The 26,577-nt window shown below is 43.6% G+C and overlaps 2 protein-coding genes across 3 annotated transcripts in view; one reads left to right on the top strand and one right to left on the bottom strand.

Annotated features, from left to right (window-relative positions):
* The first annotated feature begins 11,765 nt into the window (after positions 1–11,765).
* leap2 (liver-expressed antimicrobial peptide 2) lies at positions 11,766–13,318 on the top strand. Its single transcript, XM_061913487.1, has 3 exons — positions 11,766–11,920; positions 11,986–12,125; positions 12,829–13,318. The coding sequence occupies exons 1-3, from the start codon at positions 11,852–11,854 to the stop codon at positions 12,881–12,883; spliced, it is 264 nt and encodes an 87-aa protein (XP_061769471.1). The 5' UTR covers positions 11,766–11,851; the 3' UTR covers positions 12,884–13,318.
* The window catches only part of phka1a (phosphorylase kinase, alpha 1a (muscle)), a 30,092-nt gene continuing 16,525 nt past the window's right edge, over positions 13,011–26,577 (bottom strand). The window contains exons 18-34 of one of the 2 annotated variants that reach the window (XM_061913482.1): positions 24,922–25,088; positions 20,278–20,439; positions 20,112–20,206; positions 19,894–20,039; positions 19,677–19,830; positions 19,418–19,576; positions 19,226–19,355; positions 19,071–19,172; positions 18,870–18,985; positions 18,626–18,661; positions 18,289–18,324; positions 17,427–17,456; positions 17,185–17,229; positions 16,911–17,072; positions 15,359–15,412; positions 15,069–15,269; positions 13,011–14,990 (exon numbers count right to left, since the gene is read on the bottom strand). In XM_061913482.1, coding sequence (XP_061769466.1) covers positions 14,817–14,990; positions 15,069–15,269; positions 15,359–15,412; positions 16,911–17,072; positions 17,185–17,229; positions 17,427–17,456; positions 18,289–18,324; positions 18,626–18,661; positions 18,870–18,985; positions 19,071–19,172; positions 19,226–19,355; positions 19,418–19,576; positions 19,677–19,830; positions 19,894–20,039; positions 20,112–20,206; positions 20,278–20,439; positions 24,922–25,088 — 1,969 coding nt within the window. In that variant the 3' untranslated portion in view covers positions 13,011–14,816. Of the gene's footprint in view, positions 14,991–15,068; positions 15,270–15,358; positions 15,413–16,910; positions 17,073–17,184; positions 17,230–17,426; positions 17,457–18,288; positions 18,353–18,593; positions 18,662–18,869; positions 18,986–19,070; positions 19,173–19,225; positions 19,356–19,417; positions 19,577–19,676; positions 19,831–19,893; positions 20,040–20,111; positions 20,207–20,277; positions 20,440–24,921; positions 25,089–26,577 lie in introns of both variants that reach the window. The other variant, XM_061913483.1, reaches the window with a different exon arrangement.

The raw sequence follows: 26,577 nt of genomic DNA, 5'->3' as shown, positions 1-26,577 counted from the left end.
GGTTTCCAGCCATGCCGCTTACGTGGAGTGATTTCTCCAGATTCTCTAAACCTTTTGATGATATTATGGACCGTAGATGTTGAAATCCCTAAATGTCTTGCAATTGCACTTTTAAAAACGTTGTTCTTAAACTGTTTGACTATTTGCTTACGCAGTTGTGGACAAAGGGGTGTACCTCGACCCCTCCTTTCTTGTGAAAGACTGGGAAGCCTTTTTTTATACCCAATCATGGCACCCACCTGTTCCCAATTAGCCTGCACACCTGTGGGATGTTCGAAATAAGTGTTTGATGAGCATTCCTCAACTTTATCAGTATTTATTGCCACATTTCCCAAATTCTTTGTCACGTGTTGCTGGCATCAAATTCTAAAGTTAATGATTATTTGCAAAAAAAAAAACGTTTATCAGTTTGAACATCAAATATGTTGTCTTTGTAGCATATTCAACTGAATATGGGTTGAAAATGATTTGCAAATCATTGTATTCCGTTTATATTTACATCTAACCCAATTTTCCAACTCATATGGAAACGGGGTTTGTACAGTATATATATATTTTATTTTTTTAAAACCTAGAAATCTACGTTACAGGCTTTCCACATAAGAAGCCTGCATCGTTTAGGCACAGCTCTGCACAGTGACGTGCGGTGAGGTTCCAATTAGCAAGAACTTTCACTTTCAATACGGACGGCTGTAAAAAACTTGTACTATACAGGTGAACTGCAATGAGGTGGCGACTTGTCCAGGGTGTACCCCGCCTTCCGCCCAAATGTAGCTGAGATAGGCTCTAGCCACCCCCCGCAACCCCAAAAAGGGACAAGCGGTAGAAAATGGATAGATGGATATACAGGTGAAAATCAAAATATTTGAATGACATTTAAAGGTTTGTTTATTCCAGCGATTAGATTTATAAAGTGAAATTGATACATATCGTACAGTACATCCGGAAAGTATTCACAGCACTTCACTTTTCCACTTGTTGTTACTATATGTTACAGCCTTATTCCAGAATGGTATAAATTCATTTTTTTCCCTCAAAATTCTCCAAACATTACCACATAATGTGAAAAGCTTACTATTTTAGAATAAAAATAAATAAATACATCACAGTGCATCCAGAAAGTAATCACAACGCTTCACTTTTTCCACATTATTTTTTTGTTACAGCCTCAAAATGGAATAAATTCAGTTTTGTTTTAAAAATTCCATACACAATATCCCATAATGACAATGTAAAAAAAGCTTTCTATATTATTTTTTTTTGCAAAATTATCAAAAATAATAAAATTATATGTACATAAGGCCTGGGAATGCCTCAGGATACCCTGGGAAGAGCTGGACGAAGTGGCTGGGGAGAGGAAAGTCTGGGCTTCCCTGCTTAGGCTGCTGCCCCCGCGACTTAACCTCAGATACCGGTAAGCGGAAGAAGATGGATGGATGACATGTACCTAAGTATTCACAGCCTTTGCTCAATACTTTGTTGATGTACTTTTGGCAGGAATTACAGCTTCAATTGTTTTTAATACGATGCCACAAGATTGGCACACCTAACATGGGGCAGTTTTGCCCATTCCTCTTTGCAGCACCTTTCAAGCTCCATCAGTTTGGATGGGAAGTGTTGTTTTTTTATCCAGGATGCCTCTGTACATTGCTGCATTCACTTTTAGTCTAGTCATGGAGGTGACCAAGAACCCGGTGGTCACTCGGTCAGAACTACAGCATTCCTCTGTGGAGAGAGGAGAACTTTCTGAACCATCTCTGCAGCTATTCACCAATTTTGGTATAGTGGCCAGACGGAAGCAATTTCCAAAATGATTTCAGTTTGCCAAAATGCACCTGAAAGACTTTCAGACCATGAGAAACAAAATTATCTGGTGTGATGGTCAATACCATCCCTACAGTGAAGCATGGTGATGGCAGCATCATGGTGTGAGGATGTTTTTCAGCGACAGGAACTGAGAGACTAGTTAGGATAAAGGGAAAGATAAATGCAGCAATGTACAGAGACATCCTGAAAACCAACGCTTCCCATCCAACCTGATGGAGCTTGAGAGGTGCTACAAAGAGGAATGGGCAAAACTGGCCAAAGATAGGTGTGCCAAGCTTGTTGCATCGTACTCAAAAAGACTTGAGGCTGTAATTGCTGCCAAAGGTACATCAACAAAGTATTGAGCAAAGGCTGTGAATACTTATATAAATGTGTTTGTTTTTTTAAACAAATAAAAAAAACAAAAACACTTTTCACAATGTCAATTGAATACCATGAATTGATTAAACAAGTTGAAAAACTTATGAGGGTGTTAACATTTAGTGGTCAATTGTACGGAATATGTACTGTACTGTGCAATCTACTAATAAAAGTCAATCAATCAATCAATCAATGATTATTTATATAGCCCTAAATCACTAGTGTCTCAAAGGGCTGCACAAACCACAACACAAACCACAACGACATCCTCGGTAGAGCCCACAGCCCACAAAGTCTCAATCAATCAAAGTCATTATGTTTGTACAATTTTGAGGACAAAAATAAATTCATTGATTTTGGAATAAGGTTGTAAAAATATGGAAAAAGTGAAGCACTGAACATTTTTTGGATGCGCTGTAGGCTTATAACATGCAACTCAAGATATTTCAAGCCTTCTTTTGATATAATTTTCATGATTATAGTTTACAGTTTATGAAAACCTCAAATTGAAAATCTCAGAAAATGTGGGTTTTCAAAAACTGTTAGCTGTGATAATTAAGTCTTGACATTTATATCTCACTTTGCATGTACACACAAAGTTGGGTATAACGCCATGTTCAATATAACGCGATCGTACCATTGACCCCTAATTTTCACCCGTTTTTTTTTCTCACACGACCTTCAGCCCGAGTGCAGAAGGAATAGGGATGTGCTGATCGATCGACTGGCTACCGATCAGTATCAGCCACTTTTCATTAAAAAAAAGTATTTATCGCCATGAAGGCCTTTTAATGCCTATCACAAATACGGATTCGCTTTGGCTGAGGCTGTAATCATTTTTAGTCCCCCAGCTGTGTCTCTATACAAAGTGTGGAGCAGCTCCTCTAAGTTAATGATAATCACTTTCATTACAGCAAATATACTGCGTTAACATGTAGATCAATCAATCAATCAATGTTTACTTATATAGCCCTAAATCACAAGTGTCTCAAAGGGCTGCACAAACTAGTCTAGAGAGAAGATAATATAAAAACTATTGGCGTGTCAACATTGTCACATTTAGCACACAACATGTAAGGGAAGGGTGAATCGATCCACACATTGGTGGTGTCGATACCAAGTGTAGTATCAGTATATGATCGATACAGTGGTTACGCCCATATGTGAATTTTCTAAAAATCATTTTGTTGTTTTTATTATTTTTTCCAGCAGAGGACTTTGTGGGAAATAGAGCATAAGATTTTTAAAGAGTAGTAGATAGTAGTTCTTACTTTTGTTTAGTTATTGTGTAAGATTGACTTTGCTGAAAAAAAATATGATCTATTAAAAGAGAATAAGGAACTATTACACACCACCAACACAAATATTGTGTTGGTGGTGTGTAACTGTCAATAGCCCTCATTGTGAATAAAGTGAAACATTTACAGTTCATACATGTGATTGGTATCAGTACTCAGTCATGGATGATGGGAAATGTAATAAATCGCATAAAATCCTGATCGGAACATCCCTAATCGCTGAATTTCCCCCAGGGATCAATAAAGTACTTTCTATTCTATCTATTCTGATAATAAAGCTGCACTGGTCACGTGGAGTTGTATACTTATGTAAAGTGCACACATACACACATTTGTCGGTTGTGTAAGCGTGTATGTGTGTGTGTGATTGAGTTGAGTCATTGCCATGCTCTTATTTTGCTGCAAGTTGAATAAAAAAAGACGGCCTTTTGTGTGCATACATGAAATGTGAAGGAAGTGACTACAAGCGCAATAAGTCACATATGGGCCACAAAGGTGAGGAATGTGACCCTGGCCCAACCACACACACACACACACACACACACACACGCACACGCACACAAACACACACACACACACTTTCTTGTATTTGTTACATTCTTGAAACCCCTGAATAATTCCTACCTTTTTAGGACCACCATAGATACAGTATATAAAGATTTGTATTTACAACAAAAATAATATAATATACATACTATGCAAATATGAAAAAGCTTGTTGTGAAAAATGAGTTTGAATTTCAAAGGAAAAAGGTCACAATTTCACAGGAAAAACTCTGGCAATGTTTTAATAAAATCGAAATTTTACTCAACGCACGTCAAAATTTGACAAGAAAAACTGAACATTCGTGTAACATAATGATAAAAGTTGGAATTTTACTCAAAAACAGTCGCAATTTTACATGAAAAAGCTTACACTTTTGGCAAGTTTATGAAAACAGTCGTAATTTTACTCCACAAAAGTCACAATTTTACAACAAAACTTTACAATTTTGGCAATATCATATTAATAACCGTAATTTTACTTGGCAAAATTATGGCAAAAGTCATAGTGAACAAAAAAAAGGCTATATTGTTATAACGGTCAGAATTTTATGTGACAAATGTCGCCATTTTGCATTAAAAAGCAATAATTTTACATAAAAAAGAAATAATTTTACGAGAAAATATTGCAATATTACAGAAACAGAAAGAATATGAGAAATTGTTCCCAATTCTATTAGAAAGAAGTCTGTGAAGGTTTCAGGGAGAAGGAGACGGCACAGAGACTGGGAAAAGCCTATTATAGCCTGGGGCGTCTTTATTTTAACAAGGATATATCTAATGCTGTATGTATATATATAATATAATATATATCTATACAATAATATTTCAATAACATTTATATAATATATTATTTGATATAATATATTATACACGGTGGCAGAGGGGTTAGTGCGTCTGCCTCACAATACGAAGGTCCTGCAGTCCTGGGTTCAAATCCAGGCTCGGAATCTTTCTGTGTGGAGTTTGCATGTTCTCCCCGTGAATGCGTGGGTTCCCTCCGGGTACTCCGGCTTCCTCCCACCTCCAAAGACATGCACCTGGGGATAGGTTGATTGGCATCACTAAATTGGCCCTAGTGTGTGAATGTGAGTGTGAGTGTTGTCTGTCTATATGTGTTGGCCCTGCGATGAGGTGGCGACTTGTCCAGGGTGTACCCCGCCTTCCGCCCGATTGTAGCTGAGATAGGCGCCAGCGCCCCCCGCGACCCCGAAAGGGAATAAGCGGTAGAAAATGGATGGATGGATGGATATTATACAAAACTATATTATATACTATTATATAATATTATACTATATTATTCTGTATATATATATATATGTATATATATATATATATATATATATATATATATATATATATATATATATATATATATATATATATATATATATATATATATATATATATATATATATGTGTATGTCAAATCTGGTGTGTATGTAACAAAGATGAAATGGGTGCAAGACTATGTGTGGAATTTAACGGGAGGTGTTATTTACCGCAAGTGTTGGAGGTGCGTGTTGAGAGGAGCTGAGCTGTCAGGCGCGGGCAAGGCAGGTAGGGAAGTCCAAGGCGGAAGCGTGGTCGAGAGGCAGGAGAGAATCGTCGTTTGTCCGGGGGCGAGCAAGGGATCGAAAACCAGGAAGCCAGAGGAAGACAAGGGGAATCCAAAAAGCACACGACACACAGCGTGGCTCAGGAACGCACACAGGGAGGGTACAGTTGCTACGTTCTGGCAAAGGATCACTGGTGGCGGGGGTTCTTGTACTCCTCTCTTTCATTAGTGCCGGCTGCGTTGATTACAGATGGAGCGCAGCTGCCTGCCGCGGCTTGAGTGACATGCGCGCGGTCAGAGGCGCGCCGGATGACGCGCGCAGCGTGGCTCCCGACAGATGGCGCACTTGTGTGTGTCCGAGCCGTGACAGGATCCCCCACCTTATGCGAGACTCCCGACGAGCTACGGGGTGCATCCGGATTGGCACGGTAAAAATCCTCAAGGAGGGAAGGGTCCGCCAGGTAGGAGGCTGGCACCCAGGATCGGTCCTCCAGTCCATAGCCTTCCCAGTCGACCAGGTAGACCAACCCCCTACCCTGTCGACGAACCCTGAGAATCTCCTTCACTGTCCACACCTGATCACCGCTCTTGAGAACCCTGGGAGGAGGGGGGGAAAGGGTGGGGGGTGAGAGAGGGCTGATGGACACAGGCTTGATTTGGGACACGAGAAAAACTGGGTGGATCTTCATGGAAGATGGGAGAGAGAGACGAACGGCAGCAGCATTGATGGGGAACGGTCCCACGTAGCGGGGTGCCAATTTAGACGACTGTACCTTGAGGTGGAGGTCTTTGGCCCTTAACATCACCTGCTGCCCGGGCTGATAGGACGGTGCCGGGATGCGGTGCCGGTCGGCGTTGCGGCGCATCCTGTCCGATGTCTTCACTAAGGCAGTCCGGGCAGTCTTCCAGACCTTTCGGCAGCGTTTAAGGTGGGCCCGAGTGGAGGGTACCGCTGCCTCGACCTCTTGCTGAGAAAACATTGGTGGTTGGTAGCCTAGAGAGCACTCAAAAGGGGACATACCTGTGGCGGAACTGGTCATGGAATTGAAGGCGTACTCCACCCAGGGTAAGTATCTGCTCCATTGAGAGGGTTGGCGGGCGGAAACACAGCGGAGCATTGTCTCTAACCCCTGGTTGGCTCTCTCTGCTTGTCTGTTACTCTGTGGGTGATATCCAGAGGTGAGGCTGACTGTAGCACCAATTCCTTTGCAGAAAGACTGCCACACGCGGGAGGTGAACTGGGGGCCACGGTCAGAGAGTATGTCCTGGGGAATGCCGTGGAGTTTGACCACGTGTTGGATGAGCAGGTCGGCAGTCTCAGCTGCGGAGGGAAGCTTCGGGAGTGGGACAAAATGTGCAGCCTTAAAGAATCTATCGATTATGGTTACGATAATGGTGTTACCTTGAGAAGCGGGGAATCCGGTCACAAAGTCCAGAGCAATATGAGACCAGGGTCGACCAGGAATAGGTAGGGGGCGTAAGAGTCCCGCCGGGGGGCTGTGGGAAGCCTTGTTGCGAGCGCACGTGGAACAAGCAGCGATGAACTTTCTGGTTTCAGTCTCCATAGATGGCCACCAGAATGAGCGTTGGATGAAAGATAGAGAGCGGTGGACCCCCTGGTGGCAAGCGAAGACACTGGAGTGACCCCAGTCTAGTACTTTGGAATGAAGGTCAGGTGGAACAAACAGTCTGTTGGGGGGTCCACCACACGGACCTGGGTTTTTGAGAAGTGCCGCTCTTACCAGTGCCTCAATCTCCCAGGTGATCATCCCCACCACCCGGGCAGGGGGGAGAATGGGTTCGGCTGAGGGTGTGTTGATGGTCTCCTCCGAGAACTGTCTGGAGAGGGCATCAGCCTTTGTGTTGCGGCAGCCTGGTCTATAAGAGACCGTGTAGTCAAATCTACTAAAAAAATGTGTCCAACGTGCCTGACGGTCATTAAGTCTCTTGGCAGAACGAATGTGGATGAGGTTGCGATGATCGGTGAGTACCAAGAATGGATGCTTAGCCCCCTCCAGCTAGTGTCTCCACTCAGAAAGAGCGTCGTGTACTGCCAGCAGTTCCCGATTACCTGCGTCATAGTTGCGCTCAGATGGTGTGAGTCTTCTTGAAAAAAAATGCACATGGATGTAAGACATTATTCCCCTGGGCACGCTGGGAGAGTACCGCCCCGATGCCTGAATCTGATGCGTCCACCTCGACGATAAATGGACAATCAGGATCGGGGTGGACGAGTACCGGTGCAGAGGTGAAGCTCCTCTTCAGCCTTTGGAAAGACACATTGGCTTCTTTGGTCCATTGAAATGGGATGAGGGTGGAAGTGAGGGAATGGAGAGGGGCGGCCACCTTACTGAAGTCCTTTATGAAGCGGCGGTAGAATCCTGCGAAGCCCAGAAAACGTCTCAATTCCGTCCTTGTGGAGGGCTGTGGCCACTGTGTTACCGCCTCAACCTTTTTGGGGTCCGCCTTGATGTGTCCTTCTTGAACAATATGACCGAGAAAGTTAACTGAGGATTTGTGGAACTCACACTTCTCGGCCTTGACGAACAGACGGTTCTCTAGTAGGCGCTGCAGAACCAGTCGGACATGGTGTTTGTGTTCCTGTAGGGTTTTTGAAAAAATGAGAATGTCATCAAGGTACACTACAACAAACTGGTCCAGCATGTCTCGCAGTACATCTTTTACCAGGGCCTGAAAAACCGCCGGGGCATTCGTCAGGCCAAAGGGCATCACCCTGTATTCGAAGTGCTCCAGGTGTGTGTTGAAAGCTGTCTGCCATTCATCCCCCTTCCTGATGCGTACCAGGTGGTACGCGTTGCGGAGATCCAATTTACTAAAAACTGTGGCGGGAGCGAGGGGCTCAAAGGAAGAGCTCAGGAGTGGGAGAGGGTATTTGTTCTTGATTGTGATATTATTTAGTTGACGGTAGTCAATACACGGGCGTAGAGATCCATCCTTCTTGCCCACAAAGAAGAATCCTGCTGCCACCGGGGACTTAGAGGGGGTAATGATGCCGGAAGCAAGAGAGTCTGAAATGTATTCCTGCATCGCCTTCTTTTCGGGTAGGGACAGATTGTATAGGCGACTAGATGGGAGGACAGCATTGGGCACAAGGTCTATGGCGCAATCATATGGTCGATGCGGGGGAAGGGAGAGTGCCTGTTCGTTGTTGAAGACCTCGGCAAGGTCATGATAGACAAGGGGAACATTAGTGAGGTCCTTGGGAGGTACGGTGGCCTTGGGGCTGACACTCGGAGGAACTGCGGATCCCAGGCAGTTAGCGTGACATGTAGCGACAGGCCAGGATCTTGCCTGTGGACCAGGCAATGTGGGGCTCGTGCTTGCACAGCCAAGAGCGACCAAGAACTAGGGGGGGCAATGGGAGCATCCAAAACCCAGAGGCTAATGGTCTCAGTGTGGTTCCCAGAGAGGGTAAGTGAGAGGGGTTCCGTCCTGTGGGTTATGGGACCAAGGGGGTGTCCGTCCAGGGCTTGAGCCGGTAAGGGGGTCTCAAGCGGTAGGAGCTGTATACCCGCCTGTCGAGCAAACTCCCGATCCAAAAGGCTGTCGTCCGCTCCAGAATCCAGGTAGGCCCCGATAGTTAGGTTCTTGGAGTTCCATGACAAGGTCGCTGGGAAGAGGATGCCAGGATTCCTCCGCTTGCGGGGAACAGACGTATGGCTCACTAGGATTCTCCTGACTAGTGAGCCTTGTCTTTTGGCCGTATCGGGCAGTTCCTGATCACATGACCTGCCACCCCGCAGTAGTGACAGAGGCGTTGCTGGAAGCGCCTCTCCCGTTCTTCGGCTGCTAGGCGGGATCTGCCTAGTTGCATGGGATCGTCCGTGCTGGTGGCCCCAAGGGCAGGTAGTGGTGGCCACATGGCAGCGTGCGGTCTGGTTCGGGGACTTGGACTTGGGCTGCTGTGCGCTCGCTCAGCAGCTCGCTCGATAAGTCTCTGGTCCATCTGGAGAGCGAGGTCAATTAAGGCCCGGTAGGACGTCGGGCGGTCCCTTAAAAGTCCGTCCTTTACTGCGTCACTGAGCCCGCGTCGGAACGCGCTCTGGAGCGCCTTATCCCCCCACCCGCTGTCAGCTGCGAGGGTGCGAAACTCCAGGGTGTATTCGGCCACAGAGCGGGAGCCCTGTTGAATGGAGTGGAGGCGGGAGGCGGCATCCCCCCCGCCCACTGGGTGGTCAAACACAGCCCGGAACTCTGAGCGGAAGGCAGAGTAGTCAGTTCCGAGTCCACTGCTTTGGTCAATCGCCGCTGTGGCCCATCGCAGTGCTCTGCCTGACAGGAGGGAGAACAGGAAGGCAATCTTAACCCATCAGAGGAGTAGCGGGAGGGCTGGTGCTGAAATATAAGCTCACACTGAACCAAAAATCCCCGGCAGAGTTCAAAATCTCCCTCAAATGTTTTTGGGATGGCAATCTTGGGTTCTCGGGTGAGGGAGGTGTCCCATGTTGCCGCAGCCGCGGAGGCACCCGTACCCGGCGCAGGTGGTGGGGGGGGTTCTTGGCTCAATGGTGTCCAGCCTTGACAGCAGGGTGGCAAAGGCAGTATTAAGCTGGGTCTCCAAGTCATCAAAACGGGACTGGTGCTGCTGGAGGATAGTGTGGATGGTGGGAAGATCAGGGGTAGTGGTGTGTTGGGGAGAGGAAGTGGGGCGACCTCTTCCTGTGCCGTCTGGTTCTGACATGGCCAGAACATACTGTGAAGGTTTCAGGGAGAAGGAGACGGCACAGAGACTGGGAAAAGCCTATTATAGCCTGGGGCGTCTTTATTTTAACAAGGATATATCTAATGCTGTATGTATATATATAATATAATATATATCTATACAATAATATTTCAATAAAATTTATATAATATATTATTTGATATAATATATTATACAAAACTATATTATATACTATTATATAATATTATACTATATTATTCTATATATATATATATATATATATATATATATATATATGTATATATATATATATATATATATATATATATATATATATATATATATATATATGTGTATGTCAAATCTGGTGTGTATGTAACAAAGATGAAATGGGTGCAAGACTATGTGTGGAATTTAACGGGAGGTGTTATTTACCGCAAGTGTTGGAGGTGCGTGTTGAGAGGAGCTGAGCTGTCAGGCGCGGGCAAGGCAGGTAGGGAAGTCCAAGGCGGAAGCGTGGTCGAGAGGCAGGAGAGAGTCGTCGTTTGTCCGGGGGCGAGCAAGGGATCGAAAACCAGGAAGCCAGAGGAAGACAAGGGGAATCCAAAAAGCACACGACACACAGCGTGGCTCGGGAACGCACACAGGGAGGGTACAGTTGCTACGTTCTGGCAAAGGATCACTGGTGGCGGGGGTTCTTGTACTCCTCTCTTTCATTAGTGCCGGCTGCGTTGATTACAGATGGAGCGCAGCTGCCTGCCGCGGCTTGAGTGACATGCGCGCGGTCAGAGGCGCGCCGGATGACGCGCGCAGCGCGGCTCCCGACAGATGGCGCACTTGTGTGTGTCCGAGCCGTGACAAAGTCAACATATTGTAAAAAAAAGACTGCTTTCAGTTATTTATGTATTTGTTTAATTTTTTGTTTGTAATTTGTTTTTAATCTTCATTATTTATGTCAAGTTATTTATTATAGTAGATCTCTATATACATATTTATTTTATTTTTGTTATTAATTTTGGCCAAAGGGGGCGCGTTTCAATTCCTTACACACACTTGTTATTACATATGTTGGCCAGAAAGGGAGCACTTCAATTTTTTTTCACACACTTGTTATTTCATATGTTGACCATAGGAGGAGCACTTTTAAAAGGGACACACAGGTAATTTGAAAAATCCCTCCTTTTTGGGACCACCCTCATTTTGATAGATTTCACCACCAGGGGTGCAAATGAGACATTCTCCATTAGATGCAAAGGTTGTTCCATATTGGGACTATGATTTATGTCCTAACTTGTTCACCGGTCCTCATATGGAAGGTACTGTTCCTTGTTGATGTCTCAATAAAGGTAGAAATACAAGAACACACACACACACACACACACACACACACACACACACACACACACACACACACACACACACACACACACACACAGACACACACACAGACACAGACACAGACACACACACGCATGCACGTTGGTAGGCTGGCCTTATAAAGAGCCTGCGCTACAGCAGAACCCGACCTCCGGCCCCCGCCTGCTTCCCAGTGCAGTGTCGACAAAAACCTTCGGCCTAGAAGATGCAGCAGCAAGGAAGTCACTCAAGGAGGCTTGCTCTGTGCCTGCTGCTGCTGGTCCTGACCCAGCAGGTAAGTCCAGCCTGCACTAATCAAGCCAAGCAGCACATGTTCTGAGCTGCATTTGTGTGTTCCAGGTGTGCTCAGGTGTGGTGCAGAGTCCAGAACACACGGCCAAGAGACTAGCCCGCATGAGTCCATTGTGGAGGATCATGAACAGCAAACCTTTTGGCGCTTATTGCCAGAACAACTACGAGTGCTCCACCGGACTCTGCAGGTAACAATCAAATGTTACGTGTTGTTGTTTTTCATGGTAAAATACATCTACTGTATATTTTAACACCAACTCTTAAAAGAACGTAACAATATTTATCTTTAGAGGAGTCTTGCTCAAGAATATTGTAGCACAATCGCAGACTGTACGACTCTTTGGGCAATTTTTTTATTAATATTTGAATATGGTGTGAAGAAAAATGCATAAAAAATTAGATGCCTGGGTTTTTTTGTAAATTAAAGTCCATTAAATCTTTTGTAAGTTTTGCTTTGTCTCTTCTGAGACAGGAAGCTAACCCTTCAGAGGGGGTTGAAATATTAGCACCTGCGAACAGTACGTCTTATTGTCACACAATTCAGTAAGCATATTATCATACCGGATGACTGAACGTCATCAAGGAACCTATTCTTTAGGTTAGGTCTGTCATTTTGGTATTAAGGTGCCTTTTGCCATGAAAAATATGATGACGACTCCACATTTCTGGGTCAGGATTTGCAACAAATGAGAATTTCTTTCCTTTGACCTGTTCTTTTAACTTTGACAGACTTTTATAGAAAAGGGTCAAGTGGTTACATGGCATACTGCTAACAAACAAACCAAAAGACAATAAAGACAGCAGTTGATTTTGACCGACACTACATTAGTTGAGTTAAAAAAAGGTGTGTGTTTGAATAAATTGAATTAATTAACCCAATATGTCCTCCAGGGCGGGACACTGCTCCACCAACCAGCGCCCCACCTCGGAAGTGGTCAAATACTAGTGGGACAGCGACATCATCCAGCACCAGAAACAGTATCGAAATGAGTGGGACTTTGTTCTTATTAAGTGTGTTGAGGAGCAGATGTTACAAAAGGTAACCAAAATCACAACAAAGTGGGAGCAGCACGTTGTTCAACCAAAATAGCATTTATAGGTAATCATTCCAATCCTAGATATTTTATTTATTCTACCGAACACACATGTACTCAATGCATTATTTTTTTAAGCAACAATATACTTCAATATTTTTGTTTTGTCATTATTATGTTTAGAGCAATGAATGGAAGACTTAGAAAATAAGCCGTGTTGAGACAATCTCAGTATTCGGTGCACTTTAAGGAGATAAAGCACTTTTTGAAAAGCCAAATTATCTATGTACTGTGGAGCTATACTGTATGTGCTGGACAAAACAGCTGGAATAAATAAATTAAATATTTCTTTTGTGGATTTTCTTCAATATATATACATGCTTAGATTTAAATTGAGTTTAACAGCGTGCACATGCTTGAGAAAGCAAGTATTATGTAATTAAGCTAATAAATGCATGTTAAAAAATATAAAATTTAAATAATACAAACATAATGATTATCAAGTAACAGAGCTGCGGAGCTGACCGGGTGTATGGAGAACCCGAATGATTGGAGACTACGATGGAAGCTTGTCTGAGGACGACTGAGAAAGAGAGAAGTAATGCGAATAAAATATACAATTAAATATATTATAAATATATAAATAGTGTCATGTAATTAGAGGGCAAATATTGGAAAATATTTGGAAATGTAAGTAAGTGTGCCTAACGATGTACACATGTATTGACATGCATGTATTGGGAAAGGTACAGATCAATCATTTCAGGGCTGCACAGAGTCTGTGTTTATTCTGTTCTGTTTGCTCTTGTCCTGGATGTTTTTTCACCTCAGCAAAAACCTATTTTCGTCTTGCTGAAGTCGCTGGGGAACTTCGAACCCCAAATGCGATTCAACTGGCTTTATTAAATGTATTTTATAAATGTATACATCAGAAAATTAATGGATGAAAATGATATAAAAATCAAAACACAGGTAATTGTTAAAATATCAGCCTTTCAATTGATTATCTTGCGGGTTTCAGTGATGACTGTCGCTATCTGGTGGCTACTTTGTCATTTTACCTATCAAGTGTGTCCAAACTTTTTTCCGCAGAGAAAAAAATAAAGGATACTTAAAAATAAAATGTTTTAACAAACATAAGTACAAGTTAAAGAGCCTGCATGTCAGCTTTGTTATTGTGAACAAAGCATGCTATAATTAGGAGTATTGATTTTTTGCATCAACATAACTCTGTCTTGCACTTTTTTCTTCTTTTTTGTATAATGTGCACACAGGCCAATAAAAACTGAGAAGCCACATTCAAATGATAAAAAATGCTAAAATTGTCTTTTATGTTTGCCAAAATAATTAATTTTATTACGTCTGTAGAGCTAAATCACAACAATATGCCTCGAGTTGATCAAAATAAACCAGATAAACAATCTCTTACAGCAGCAAACCGATGACTCTCGGTCACAAATATATGAAAAAATTCACTGCATTTACAACTAACCTTGACAAATATATGTGTAAACTGCACTTAACTTACTATAATTAAAATAGTTTGTTTCAATATCACAAAAATATGCTCCCATTAAGTCTCTCATTCAACTGTAAAAAAACATTTTTAAAGATGAACCTAGCATTATTAAAGGTTCATTATCTTTAAAACGTGACTTTAAATGAGTGCCTTAATGAGTTAGGCACTAATTTGAGGACTGTAAGATAAATAAAACAGTAAACTAAATCAGTGTTTGAACATCCTCCAGCATGTGACGTGTTAGCACCGGATGTGACCAAAGAAGAACATTGGTGGAGGTGACAGAGACCAGGACGCTTAACAGTAACTTAGTAAATGTTTTAAACTCACTGTACGGCGCAGGAACCGCTAGGCAGGAAGTCCTGCACGTACGCCGCCACCGCTTTGGTGAGGTAGGTCATGCTCCCGAAGCGGCCGCTGGGGGCACTGTCGTACAGCAACATGCAGACGCCGGTGGACGGATCGCGTTCCAGAATGTGCTCCTCTGCTCCGAGGTCTTTCTGAAAGGCCGATAAAAAGACAGAGGGATCAAAAAAGGTGAGTTAGGACAACATGGACCAGGGGGCGTGGCTTCTAACCTGGTCCTGGCAGAACATCTCGTTGGCCAGCTGTACGATCTTCTCGACGTGGATAATGGAACCGATGCTGGGGATGTCGACGTCGGCCAGCATAGTGAGCACCAATATGGCCTCCACCAGCAGTTGGCGGTACTCGGGCTGCGGGATACGGTTCAGCACAGTCTCGACGTGGACGGAAAACTTGATCTCGCCTGGGGTCATCTGGCGACAGGCAGAGAGGAAGTAAAACCTTAGATCACAACTCACATTGAAAAAAATACACCCAATGGTGACGTGTGAAGAGTAGAAACCTCTCTGGTGGTGGACGAAGGAAGGACAAAGCCATCAATTGACAGACCGTGACACTAGAAAGACAACATGGACTATTTAGTTAAGCAATAGTAAAAACGTATCATTTGAATCATTTGTATTATGCTGGGTTTTTTTATCTGTATTTAATCACACATGTACACAATTAAATTTGTAATCAACGGCCTCATGTCAAAATTACATATTACATGGAAAAAAATATCTTAAGAATAATAATATTAAACATATATCTATTGTTGGGATATACTTGGGATACAATTAAGATAATGAAGGATGAAGTGATTAAGAAATGTTTGGTATATATATGCTTAGAATAGGCCGTGCAACTAATCATATGCTGTAAGTTCCAGTTGAAACTGGGTCCAAGTTCCAGCACATCACTCTTATCGTCCACATTCTTGTTTGTGTTGACGTGGCTTCTTTGCCGAGGTCTGAAGGACAACACCAGATGTGAAGTCGGATTCCAGGAAGGAGAAGGCAGAGGAAGATTCCACGCCTGGAGGAAACTACCTCATTGCATATTCATACATTGTGAATTTTCCTGAAGGAACTCTCCTGAAGGAATCAATAAAGTACTATCTATATATCTATCTATATGTATTGTAAGAGCGCGAGGGGAAGGGCACCTCTGGTCGGCCCTGTGTAAGTCGCCGTATTGAATGCTGTTAGGGACAGATAGCACTCAGAGAAATTGTATTAGAATTGTATCCAATAGGGAATAAATACTTCTGATTTTAAGTTTATGCATTGTGTCCTCTTTAAACATCTTCTGGCTCCAGATGAAACAAATACGTCGACACTACTTTTTAAACAGATCTGTTAGGAGCATGATAAGACAAAAGTGGTGTTGAATGGCCACTTTAAAAAAATATTCATATACAATGATAAAATATTTTAATAATCAATTTAAATAAACTCATTTTTACATGTCCCTATATTTACGTCCATTATTAGACAATTAAAATCAATTGTGTTCAATGGCCTGAGGCCTATTTTTTATGTAAACATATGAACATAAATTAAAACATATAAATTGAAAAACTATTTTAACAAATTGTAATACAATACTACTACCAAATATCAAACTACCCAAAAAATAAATGGTAATATTTTAACATTTATCAATATTCACATGCATAATTAGATTTTAATTGTGTTAAATGACCTATAATGAATGTATTGTAAAACATGTACTAAATTAAAAAAAAAAACTAATATTTTACCAAATAATATTAATAATAAAACAAATTTTTATTTATTCATATTTTCTTAAGTGCCTGATTAAATTAATATTAATAACTAATAGTAATTTACTAATTTCAATAATTTAATTACATAATTTGTTTAGTTTGAATAGCTTTAAATGTATTAATTATATGTGTATGGTAGATTTAAATTATTATTTCGTATTTAATAATAAAAATACATGTAAAATACATGTGTAAATAAAATATGTCAACTAATTTAATTAGTACTAAAATCTAAAGCTTGAAAGATGAGGCGACCTTTAAAAATATGAACATGACAACTCACTTTCTGCAGAATCTTCCAGACTTTCTGGTAGAAGCCGATTGGGACTCGGTTCAGCGAGCCGTCCAGGCGCCTCCTGCGCAGCCACTGTCCATGTCTGGTGTCCTTCGCCACTGAGACGCTCTCCGGAATGTCCAGCGACTCTATAGATGGAAGTCTGTACCTCTGAGGCAGGAAAGAGGCAGATCAGCCGCTGATAACATTTTATATCCCCTCCAAGTCATGGTTGAAACAGTGTTTCCATAACAACATAGGACACCGAGAAAAAAAACTTTACCCCTGACTCGATGTTGCTGATGTCCAGTGAATGAGATCGAAGGCTCTAAGAGGGACAATATGCAGGAAGCAAAATGAAAAAAGTGGCAAGTAAAACTGGAGGCAAAAGACAGCCAGAAGCGAGACAATTAAGGATGTCTGCAGAGAAATCAGGACATAGAAGGCCAACAAAGAAAAGTGTCTGAAGGTGATTGGAGCAAGCAGAGAGTCGATGCTGGAACCCTGATGCTGAGCTTGTATCACCTTGCTAGGAGTTGCCACACTCTGCTCCGGCTAGGAGGGAAGAAACACATTTTGGGTCTAAATAAATGACTGCATAAATGATTTAAAACTTAAAAAGAGCCCTTATTTCGGTCACTTTTAAAATAGTATTGAATCACTACAACAAATGTCTCTCAATTTAATACTCCATAAATCTCCAAGTTGTGTAGAGAGTAAACCAGCATTCTTCTCCACTTGGCCGAAACGCCTGGATTCCGCAGCCTGTAACTCTGAACACGCCTACTCTGTTGTGATAAGGCAGGGCTCATGCATAGGCTACAGCATGGAGACAGGCCCCTTTCAACCTGTTAATAGTCCCATAATACACTTTTTTGTATAAGTGCAATTGCCAAAATCAAGCAATAACACTGTAAAGTGCTTTAATTAATAAGCTCTAAGCACACTCTTTATCCACTGTTTACACATAACTGTAACTCCACATTCGTCCGACGTAGTGGATGTCATATATCACATAGCAACTTTCAAGAGGCTCGTCCCTCAAAAGGGGAGCCAACTAATGAGGGAGATGATACATTTTTGTGCTCATAAACAGACTCAAGGGACACGTATTAATGTTAGAACACCATTAATATGTCTTTTTTGCATAATAAAGGGACCTGTAAGTCAAACACTACATTGACACAAGTCTTGGGACACCTCTAACTAATTGGTCGAGCCTTTTAGGATTAGCGTAGGCTTCTGAGTCTTGAGGGCCTGAAGAAAAAAATGTACGCTCTAAAATCTTGGAAAATATATTCTGTTGGCAGAATGTGTCCCAATACGTGTGCGTATTTACTGCATCGTGACAATGAAAATAATTCGATGTCCTCGTATGAATGATCACCTTGACTGCGTCTGTCAAAGACACTCTACGATCCGCCTGCAACAAAAACAAACTGTCATTAAACCTTGTATTTTAGTCAAAAGTTTAATCTTCAAATCAAACGCCTCCTCCTCATTCATCAGGCAGAAGTCACCTGAAAAGAGTCATGAATGAATCATGCTGATTACGACACACAACACTTTAAAACAGCCACATGGCAAATTAACTTCACAATTAACAACTCGTAACAAGGCGCCAAATCATTGGATTTATTTCATCGACACCCTTGTATTGCCCGATGCTTCCCACCACCCCCGATCAAAGACGGTGAATTATCACCCACGCATGGCATCATCACCTTACTGAGCCCTGTCAGAGACATCCTGTGCTCCAGCTGCAAAAAAAAGATCACAGTGCTTTCACCCCAACTGTGAGGCAGTTTCGATCAATCAGAAGCCTGGCAAGAGGCGAGTTAGACAAAATGCACAATGGCCAATCTAGGTAATTTTCCATTTTAGCCCAGTTTTTCCAAAAAGTCTGTGTAAAGATCAAATGATGCCGATGCTAAAATGCTACTACCAACAATGTAGTTTGCTGCCTACCATCTTCATGTCGCTTTTGAGCTTGCTGATTCCGGCCCTCTCGCTCTTGGTGGCGCCCACGTTGCCAAGGTGATGAATGGAAATGGCGGGACTGACGCCGGCCTCCGAATCTCGCACTGCGGAGGAAACATAGAGCGAAGGATCCTTGTAGCGTCAACCCAGCAAGACAAGACGAGGTGAACATTTGACGAGTGGACAGACCGCTGCGCTGAACACCAAACTCCTTGCCACTCAGGATGTGGTGGAGGAGGTTCTTCAGCTCCGAAGGGCTTAGACTCATCAGGTTCTCAGTGGCCTCCTCCCCTAAAGGCAAGCACATTTAATCTAAAGGCAAGAAAATGTTCTGTGGTCCTTACCAGAGCAGTCCAGCGACTGGCCGAGCTCCGTAGCCATGACCTGGATGATGAGCCCGATGCGGAGCCGAAACATCTCGCTGAACAGGTTGGGCTGTGTCCTGATGCTCATGGCCAGGTACACCATGATCTCCTGAGGGGTGGAAGTCAGTATGAAAGCGATGGAAAGCGTGGGAGGCGGATGACGCAGCTCACCTGGGTGAGTATGGCCACGCTTATATTGTTGTCGCTGGCCTCGTCGATGAGTCCCGCCAGTTGGTCTGGCGGGATGGGAGCGGTGATCGTCTTTTCTCGAGGCTCAGGGGGAAGACCCACAGTGAGGTGCTTCTGGTGGGCCAGCAAGTCTGAGCAGGCCTTGCGGGGGATCACAGCCAATCATAAAGCAGCTGCTGCGTTCTCTTCAACACTTTTAATAAACGTTTTTAGTCACAATTCCATTTTCTGCGTTCCTCACCGAGTCCAGCTCCTCAACCTTCTTCCTCAGCATTCCGGATATCATCCTGATCAGCCCCCAGTCTTTCAGCTCCCCCGCCTTCTCATACAGGTCAGTGAGCAGCGAACGTACCGTGGGGCCTTTGCCGTGTAAGTGGGTATCCCACTCCATGCCCCTGTGTTTCAAGTTTTTAACTTAACTTAGTCACTCCATCCGTTCATCTCACAAAGAATCTCACTTGTCCTTGAAGAGGATGTAGAGGATGTCGGCTTGGTCCTGCAGATTGTGCGTGCCTTTCAAGAGCATAACCAATGCCTGATAATTGATGGCCCCGCTGGCATCCCGCGGCACGCCACTATGTGATGTCACAGTCACCTCTGGGACCTAATATCACAAGAACAGCAATTCATGATTGCTGTTTTGCGGTGGTGGACTTACAACATAATAAAACCCCACCTGAGTGTCTGGCGGTGCGGAACAGTCCGGAAGGTTCAGATTGAGTGACGGCTGATGGGAGCGAAACAGCTTATTGGGCAGGTACATGTTGACTTCTGGAAAGAAAAAAGCATATTTGGGATGTTGTTGGGATTCGAACCCCAATCCAGATGAGGGCTCGGCCCACCTTGCACGTTGAGTTCCTGTGCTTTGTTCATCAGGGTCACCATCTCTTTTGTTTTAGTTGCTACGGCCTTGAACTTCCCCAGCCCACCTGCCTTCAGTTTGGGCTTCTTGGGGGCAGAGTGGGCCAAGAGGTGGTCCAGGTACTGGGCGAGGTCATCAGCCTCTGCGGGAGGGGACATTGTTGATATAGTCACAATAATTTTTTCCACTTATCATTAGCCATGCAGTTAGAAATGGGTACCTTTTACATTTGAACTGATACGGTACCAATTCCCAGTGCCTGGGAATTGATACCTGTACTCAACAGTACCAATTTTCGGTACTTTTGTGTGTGTTAATAAATATTACCGTTTTTGATAATAATATCAATTTTTTTTATTGGAACATTTGAAAATGAGCCGAAGATGATAACATCTGATCAGTTGTTATATCTTGTTTAATAATAATATAATTTTTTTTATTGGAAGATTTAAAAATGAGCCGATTATGATAACTTCTGTTCAGTTGTTACATCTTGTTTTATTATTACATTTCTGAGGCAATTTCTTTGTTGGCATTGAAAATTGCAACAATACCTCGAGGTAGTTTAGCAAAGTCTGCTCGCAGTGCTGCCAAAGTGATGGTTAAGTGTTTGAGTTAAGGATGTAACAATATGAACATTTTATATTACTGTTTTTGTGACCCAAATTAGCACCGTTATTATAATCGCCATATTATGCAATGTGCTCAAAAAGTAATTATACACACACTGAAATCCTTAAGATTTTTTTAAAGAACTACAAAAAAATAGACAAACTGTCAGAAAATCCACTATTTTGCATGTTTTGTATTTCCTATTCTTCACTGATTGTGTTTTAGTCTCAATCTTTGGTCGTCTTTTTCTTTTCAGTGGACTTTGAACGCATGGTAAAAACTTGTGATATGCGGTACCAGTGATTTTCTTTTCAATTCGATACCAAGTAAAAGTCAGGCTTGTATCAGCGATACCGATCTAATTCTGCTAAAATTTCAAAAGTTGTGTGTCTCAAATAATAACATAACATTTCAAAACTTGTGTATTTCAAATAATATCATATCCCATAGCATAAAGAATACAAGAGGGGGCGGCATGGCGCAGTGGGTAGAGCGGCCGTGCCAGAAACCTGAGGGTTGCAGGTTCGCTTCCCACCTATTGACATCCAAATCGCTGCCGTTGTGTCCTTAGGCAGGACACTTCACCCTTGCCCCCGGTGCCGCTCACACTGGTGAATGAATGATGAATGAATTATAGGTGGTGGTAGGAGGGGCCGTAGACGCAAACTGGCAGCCACGCTTCCGTCAGTCTACCCCAGGGCAGCTGTGGCTACAGATGTAGCTTACCACCACCAGGTGTGAATGAATGATGGGTTCCCACTTCTCTGTGAGCGCTTTGAGTATCTAACAATAGAAAAGCGCAATATAAATCTAATCCATTATTATAATTATTAAGACAGAATTATTTATTAATTTCAAACCCTGACGTACCGTTATATTGAAGTAGTGGCGTGAATAACAATATAGTTAAGCTAATACAACAGATCATACAAAGTACACGAAAATGTTGTTTCAAACCACGCAAAAAAAGGAAAGAGCGAAATAATAAAAACCTTAAATATGTTTATTATAAATAACTACCATTAGTATAAAAAATAATTCACAATTCAGTAACCCAAACATTTTAACGTGAATATACTGAACATGACTGCGCCTAGAAATTCTGTCCATAAAAGTTATGAACAGAATCGGTGGCAAAGGACAGTCTTGGCGGAGTCCAACCCTCACTGGAAACAGGTCCGACTTACTGCCGGCAATGCGGACCAAGCTCTGACACTGATCATACAGGGAGCGGACCGCCACAATAAGACAGTCCATTACCCCGTACTCTCTGAGCACTCCCCACAGGACTTCCCGGGGTACATGGTCGAATGCCTTCTCCAAGTCTACAAAGCACATGTAGACTGGTTGGGCAAACTCCCATGCACCCTCAAAGACCCTGCCAAGAGTATAAAGCTGGTCCACAGTTCCACGACCAGGACGAAAACCACACTGTTCCTCCTGATTCCGAGGTTCAACTATCCGGCGTAGCCTCCTCTCCAGTACACCTGAATAAACCTTACCGGGAAGGCTGAGGAGCGTGATCCCACGATAGTTGGAACACACTCTCCGGTCCCCCTTCTTAAAGAGAGGAACCACCATCCCGGTCTGCCAATCCAGAGGTACCGCCCCCGATGTCCACGCGATGTTGCAGAGTCTTGTCAACCAAGACAGCCCCACAGCATCCAGAGCTTTAAGGAACTCCGGGCAGATCTCATCCACCCCCGGGGCCTTGCCACAGAGGAGCTTTTTAACTACCTCGGCAACCTCAGCCCCAGAAATAGGAGAGCCCACCACAGAGTCTTCAGGCACTGCTTCCTCATTGGAAGACATGCTGGTAGGATTGAGGAGGTCTTCGAAGTATTCCCTCCACCGATCCACAACAGAATTTCTAGGCACAGTCAGGGCGTTGAGGGCATCTGGTTTGGTGTCTGCAGGATTAGATCTCTGCTATTTGCAGATGATGTGGTCCTGATGGTTTCATCTGGCCAAGATCTTCAACTCTCACTGGATCGGTTCGCAGCAGAGTGTGAAGCGATTGGGATAAGAATCAGCACCTCCAAGTCCGAGTCCATGTTTCTCGCCCGCAAAAGGGTGGAGTGCCATCTCCGGGTTGGTGAGGAGATCTTGCCCCAGGTGGGGTAGTTCAAGTACCTCGGAGTCTTGTTCACGAGTGAGGGAAGAGTGGATCGTGAGATCGACATACGGATCGGTGGCGCGTCTTCAGTAATGCGGACGCTGTACCGATCCGTTGTGGTGAAGAAGGAGCTGAGCCGGAAAGCAAAGCTCTCAATTTACCGGTCGATCTACGTTCCCATCCTCACCTATGGTCATGAGCTTTGGGTCATGACCGAAAGGACAAGATCATGGGTACAGGTGGCCGAAATAAGTTTCCTCCGCCGTGTGGCGGGGCTCTCCCTTAGAGATAGGGTGAGTGAAGTGAAGTGAATTATATTTATATAGCGCTTTTCTCTCGTGACTCAAAGCGCTTTACATAGTGAAACCCAATATCTAAGTTACATTTAAACCAGTGTGGGTGGCACTGGGAGCAGGTGGGTAAAGTGTCTTGCCCAAGGACACAACGGCAGTGACTAGGATGGCGGAAGCGGGAATCGAACCTGCAACCCTCAAGTTGCTGGCACGGCCACTCTACCAACCGAGCTATACCGTGAGAAGCTCTGCCACCCGGGAGGAGCGCAAAGTAAAGCCGCTGCTCCTCCACATCGAGAGGAGCCAGATGAGGTGGTTCGGGTATCTGGTCAGGATGCCACCCGAACGCCTCCCTAGGGAGGTATTTCGGGCACGTCCGACTGGTAGGAGGCCACGGGGAAGACCCAGGACACGTTGGGAAGACTATCTCTCCCGGCTGGCCTAGGAACGCTTCGGGATCCCCCGGGAAGAGCTGGACGAAGTGGATGGGGAGAGGGAAGTCTGGGCATCCCTGCTTAGGCTGCTGCCCCCGCGACCCGACCTCGGATAAGTGGAAGAAGATGGATGGATGGATAGTGAACGTGATAATAAAACTCCACTAAAGCATCTGACATTAAAGCATTGCCACATTCACAAGTTTAGTTACTTTTTTACAATGTGTTCCTGTTAATGGTACACATTATTTCAGATATCTTTAGTAGCAAAATTATCCATACTTTGATTTGAGAATTGATATTACAGGATAAATATCTGGTATCGGTGGTATCGATATTTCAGTAAAGATTCGCACATCACTAGTAAAAACACCTGCGCCTCATATTTCTATGATTGATCATTCTGTGCCATGACAGCACACGCTGTAGGTTCAATGTGCACAAATGAACATCTTAGTTGCTCAGACAGTAATGCGTTTGTATAAGTTCAGATTGGGGTATGCTGTTTCTTAATGGGGAAAGACATTAATGTCCCTTGTTTTCATGTTAGCATTTAAGCTAGCGCCAGTCAGTCCGTTAGTTTTGAAAGTTCTCAAAAACATTTTTTTTGATTAACCTAATTTAAAACGGCAATACTAACCGTCGTTACCGCTTATTGATACATTACTAGTTAGAGCCGGCTGAGTCTGCAACTGGAGGCGACGTTACGCACAATTGGTACAGATATAGAACCGTGGGATTTTACGTGAATCTGTGCCCGCTCGGACCGGCGGGATTCGGTCGGGGCCAAAAAAGTACCAGATTTGGTGCCTACCCCTACATGCCGTACATTAACAGCCTTTTTGACATCATTCAAAGCCAAATGCTGCCTACAAAGCAATGCAATCCATCCATTTTCTATATTAGAGCTTTAAGCAGCCAATGTCAGCAAAGAGATCCTAAACTATGTTTGGCCAAGACCTTCCCAAGCAAATGGCGATGTAATTAAAAGTAAGTCCTCTTGGTGTCGCCATGCCAGCAGAGAGAGGATCACTGGGTCAAGGTGGAGCTGGAGGTGTAATTTATCAAGTTTGGTCATTAAGTCATTAGAACTATAAAATAAGGGAAACAAATGGTTAAAAGGACAAAGAGGCCACCCAAAATCCCTTCATCCTCTGTCGTTTCCTTACCATCGTCATTGCGCAACTCATGCACGTATCCCTCGCCGTCACCCGTTTCATCATCACCATCATACTCCTCGTCATGGCCCATGCTGCCCAAAACCTTACCATCCAAGAAGCTGAGGTGAGCAAAACAGGAAGTGGTCAAGAACTCCGACAGCTTCCCCGTCTGAATCCTGCAGAGGGAACGCCAAGGGGAAAAGTGTAATGGCAATTTTTCTCACAGCTACGATCAACTGGATTATAAACTGGAAAATACCAAAGAACTGTTTTTTTGGGATTTTATCTTGCGCAATATGAAAACACACATATATAATATATACACAGTCACATACAGTATATATATATATATATATATATATATATATATATATATATATATATATATATATATATATATATATATATATATATATATATATATATATATATGTATACACACACACACACACACACACACTATATACATATATATAAGGGAAGAGCAAGCCGGCTTCCGAAAGGGAAGGTCCTGCGCGGAACAGATCTTCACTCTTCGCAACATCATAGAACAGTGCCAAGAACTCCAGACACTGATCAATTACATCGATTTCAAGAAAGCCTTCGACAGCATCCACTGGGAATCACTGTGGCAGGTCCTCCAGCTACGGTATACGGTATCCCATCAAAGTACGTCAACATCTTCAGAGTCCTGTACCACAACTCCACCTGTCGAGTGAAAACCACCAACAGCACAACGGACAACTTTGACATTGTGACCGAGGTAAGACAGGGTTGCATCTTGTCCCCCTTACTGTTCATAATTGGCATAGACTTTGTTATGAAGAAGTCTGTCGTCGGAGCAAACCTCGGCATTAAGTGGGGAGGGGGCAGACTGGCAGATCTGGACTTTGCGGATGACTTGGCTCTGCTTAGCCATTCCTACGCTGCGCTCCAAAAATTGACCAACAATCTGCATGAGCAAGGGGAAAAAGTCGGCCTACGTATAAGCCAAGAGAAGACCAAAACGTTCCACTGCTCACCGTAGGCGAACTAGGCTTAGAGTACATTAAGACCTTCACGTATCTGGAAAGCAACATCTCAAACGCTGGAGATGCAAAAAAGGATGTACAGACCAGAATCGGAAAAACTGCAGGAGTCTTCCAACGCCTCCAGAACATCTGGTCATCAAAATCTATCAGTACGTCCACAAAGCTGCGCCTCTATATGTCAGTGGTCATCCCTACAGTGACCTATGCCTGTGAGACGTGGATGAAGACATCAAGCATTACAAACAAGCTGGATGTCTTCCACCGACGGTGCCTCAGATACATCTTGAGGATCTCTTGGAGAGACCACATCACCAATGAAGAGGTGATGAGAAGGGCAGGGGTAGCACCATTGTCCGACAGTCTCTGACAGGAGAAGGAGAATGGCTGGACACGTACTCCGACTGCCAAGAGAGAGACCGGCAAGTGTGGCAATGGACTGGGTGCCAGAAGGAATAAAGAGGAAGAGAGGATGGCCAAAGAAGACGTGGAGACAAACAGCCAAGGAAGACCTGAGAGAGATGGGAGTCAGCTGGCATGGAGCAAGAAGGGTCGCCAGTGACCAGAACAAATAGAGGGGACTCGTCGCCCAATGTTCCAACAGGAACGGGAGGACCCCGACTTAAACAAGTTGAAA

The sequence above is a fragment of the Nerophis ophidion genome, linkage group LG10 (genome assembly GCF_033978795.1).
Source record: "Nerophis ophidion isolate RoL-2023_Sa linkage group LG10, RoL_Noph_v1.0, whole genome shotgun sequence".
Classification (NCBI taxonomy): Eukaryota; Metazoa; Chordata; class Actinopteri; order Syngnathiformes; family Syngnathidae; genus Nerophis; species Nerophis ophidion.
The sequence above is the reverse complement of the archived record's forward strand: the minus strand, read 5'-3'. Positions and strand labels throughout refer to the sequence as shown.